This window comes from Myotis brandtii, unplaced genomic scaffold (genome assembly GCF_000412655.1).
Source record: "Myotis brandtii unplaced genomic scaffold, ASM41265v1 scaffold30, whole genome shotgun sequence".
Lineage (NCBI taxonomy): Eukaryota > Metazoa > Chordata > Mammalia > Chiroptera > Vespertilionidae > Myotis > Myotis brandtii.
In genome coordinates, this window is record NW_005361458.1 from 3,486,905 (window position 1) to 3,489,505 (window position 2,601).

General features: G+C 41.8%; 1 protein-coding gene across 1 annotated transcript in view; it reads left to right on the top strand.

Moving 5' to 3' along the window:
* FREM1 (FRAS1 related extracellular matrix 1) overlaps positions 1–2,601 on the top strand; it is a 155,645-nt gene that overhangs the window by 61,802 nt on the left and 91,242 nt on the right. The window contains exon 14 of the mRNA XM_005869602.2: positions 111–319. Within this exon, the coding sequence (XP_005869664.1) occupies positions 111–319 (209 nt within the window). The remainder of the gene's footprint in view (positions 1–110; positions 320–2,601) is intronic.

Sequence of the window (2,601 nt, forward strand, 5' to 3'; positions counted from 1 at the left end):
ATTATTTAACAGGTGAATATAGTACTGAAACTTTTTATTGATTTAACAAGCTCTTTCTTCAGGGATACTGCATGGAACAAAGCTTTCAATGTTGCTTTCCTTATTTCCAGGTACTCACCAACTCCCTAAGAGTCGCTGAGGGCGGTCACTGCGTTATCAGCACGGAGCACGTCCTGGTTTCCGATGTGGACACAACACTAGACAGTATCTACCTCTTCCTGCAGAGACTGCCTCAGCACGGGAGGGTGGAGCTGAATGGATTTCCTCTGAGCACAGGGTGCACATTTTCTTGGGGAGACCTCCATGCCTTAAAAGTTAGGTTAGTACATTTCCTAGCTTTTTTCTTTTACACGCTTTGGCTCCCATCTGGATCAATGGTGAGGCAGAGGAAAAGAAAGAAGTTTGTCTAATTCATTCAGAAGTGCTTTCATGCCACTTAATACTTTCAAGGGTCAGTTGAAAATTAGAAATGACAAAATTTTAATTTTTCTTCAGGCATTTTCTTTCCCTCTGGCTTGCTGTACCAATAGGGTTGATTTTATGGATACTTAAACAGCAAAAATTCATTACCACGAATATTAAATTTGCTGAAACTGCACATATTGCAAGAGATAACAGTCAAACTAGATGAATATAGAGTGAAATCATCTGTAAGGCAAATCTACGTAATTGAACTTGGCTTTAAGAAAAGTCAATTTCATAACCCTGGAAACTCCGGGATAGAATTCTGTTGATCAATGTCTTCAGTGGAAATTTTATTATATTCTACTGGGAAGGGGATTTGTAGGCAAACAAATAGGGTAGGCTGGGTAGGTATGGCATGGAGTAGGACTTGGCTCTCTGACAGTCACAGTCCTCTCTCCAACCCCAAAAGGCAGCCCTGGGCCAGAGAGCTTTTCCAGGCATCTGTGTCGAGACCAGAGTGCTGTCTGGACCCCACAGAAAGCGCAAAGCCTCAGCCGGCTTAGCGGTGGCCTGGAGGGGTCTTGGCTGCGTGTGAGCAGCACGGGAGGGGTCACTCTGGGCCCCTGAAAAGGCCATGCTCTGGGTGTGTGGGGGGCCTCCTCTGGTTCCCAGGCTTCCGTGCCCGTTTCTGGGGAAGAGAGGAACAACTGTTTTGTTTTTTTTTAAATATATATGTTATTGATTTTTTTACAGAGAGAAAGGGAGAGGGATAGAGAGTTAGAAACATCGATGAGAGAGAAACATCGATCAGCTGCCTCCTGCACACCCCCTACTGGGGATGTGCCCGCAACCAAGGTACATGCCCTTGACCGGAATTGAACCTTCAATCTGCAGGTTGATGCTCTATCCACTGAGCCAAACCAGTCAGGGCCGACCCATTTCCATCTTTAAGATACTCTTTATAACTGGTGTTTAAAAACTCCAATTTCCCAAGTCTTTAAGATTTTTTTAGGTTGAAAGAAAGAGATGAGTGATTTCTCTAGGGGAATTTGATAAAGCTTTTGATTGTTTTGTAGATTAAGGTATATATGTTGAACAATGGTAGGTGTGGACATGATGATAAATATTATTATTTTCTCACATTAGCTCCACTGATAGTAACCAGTGTGTTGCTTTTACTCTATAGGGCCTGGGATAAATGAAATGTAGATAATTTCAGTTCCACAGACTTGCCTTGATTCTTCAGATCCATCCATGCTTAGAATCAGAAACATTTAGTAAATCACATTTTTCAGCTGAGATGTTCAACTATGAGCTTGACCCCTTTACCACATTCTTAAAAAATTATTTAACAGGTGAATATAGTACTGAAACTTTTTATTGATTTAACGAGCTCTTTCTTCAGGGATACTGCATGGAACAAAGCTTTCAATGTTGCTTTCCTTATTTCCAGGTACTCACCAACTCCCTAAGAGTCGCTGAGGGCGGTCACTGCGTTATCAGCACGGAGCACGTCCTGGTTTCCGATGTGGACACAACACTAGACAGTATCTACCTCTTCCTGCAGAGACTGCCTCAGCACGGGAGGGTGGAGCTGAATGGATTTCCTCTGAGCACAGGGTGCACATTTTCTTGGGGAGACCTCCATGCCTTAAAAGTTAGGTTAGTACATTTCCTAGCTTTTTTCTTTTACACGCTTTGGCTCCCATCTGGATCAATGGTGAGGCAGAGGAAAAGAAAGAAGTTTGTCTAATTCATTCAGAAGTGCTTTCATGCCACTTAATACTTTCAAGGGTCAGTTGAAAATTAGAAATGACAAAATTTTAATTTTTCTTCAGGCATTTTCTTTCCCTCTGGCTTGCTGTACCAATAGGGTTGATTTTATGGATACTTAAACAGCAAAAATTCATTACCACGAATATTAAATTTGCTGAAACTGCACATATTGCAAGAGATAACAGTCAAACTAGATGAATATAGAGTGAAATCATCTGTAAGGCAAATCTACGTAATTGAACTTGGCTTTAAGAAAAGTCAATTTCATAACCCTGGAAACTCCGGGATAGAATTCTGTTGATCAATGTCTTCAGTGTAAATTTTATTATATTCTACTGGGAAGGGGATTTGTAGGCAAACAAATAGGGTAGGCTGGGTAGGTATGGCATGGAGTAGGACTTGGCTCTCTGACAGTCACAG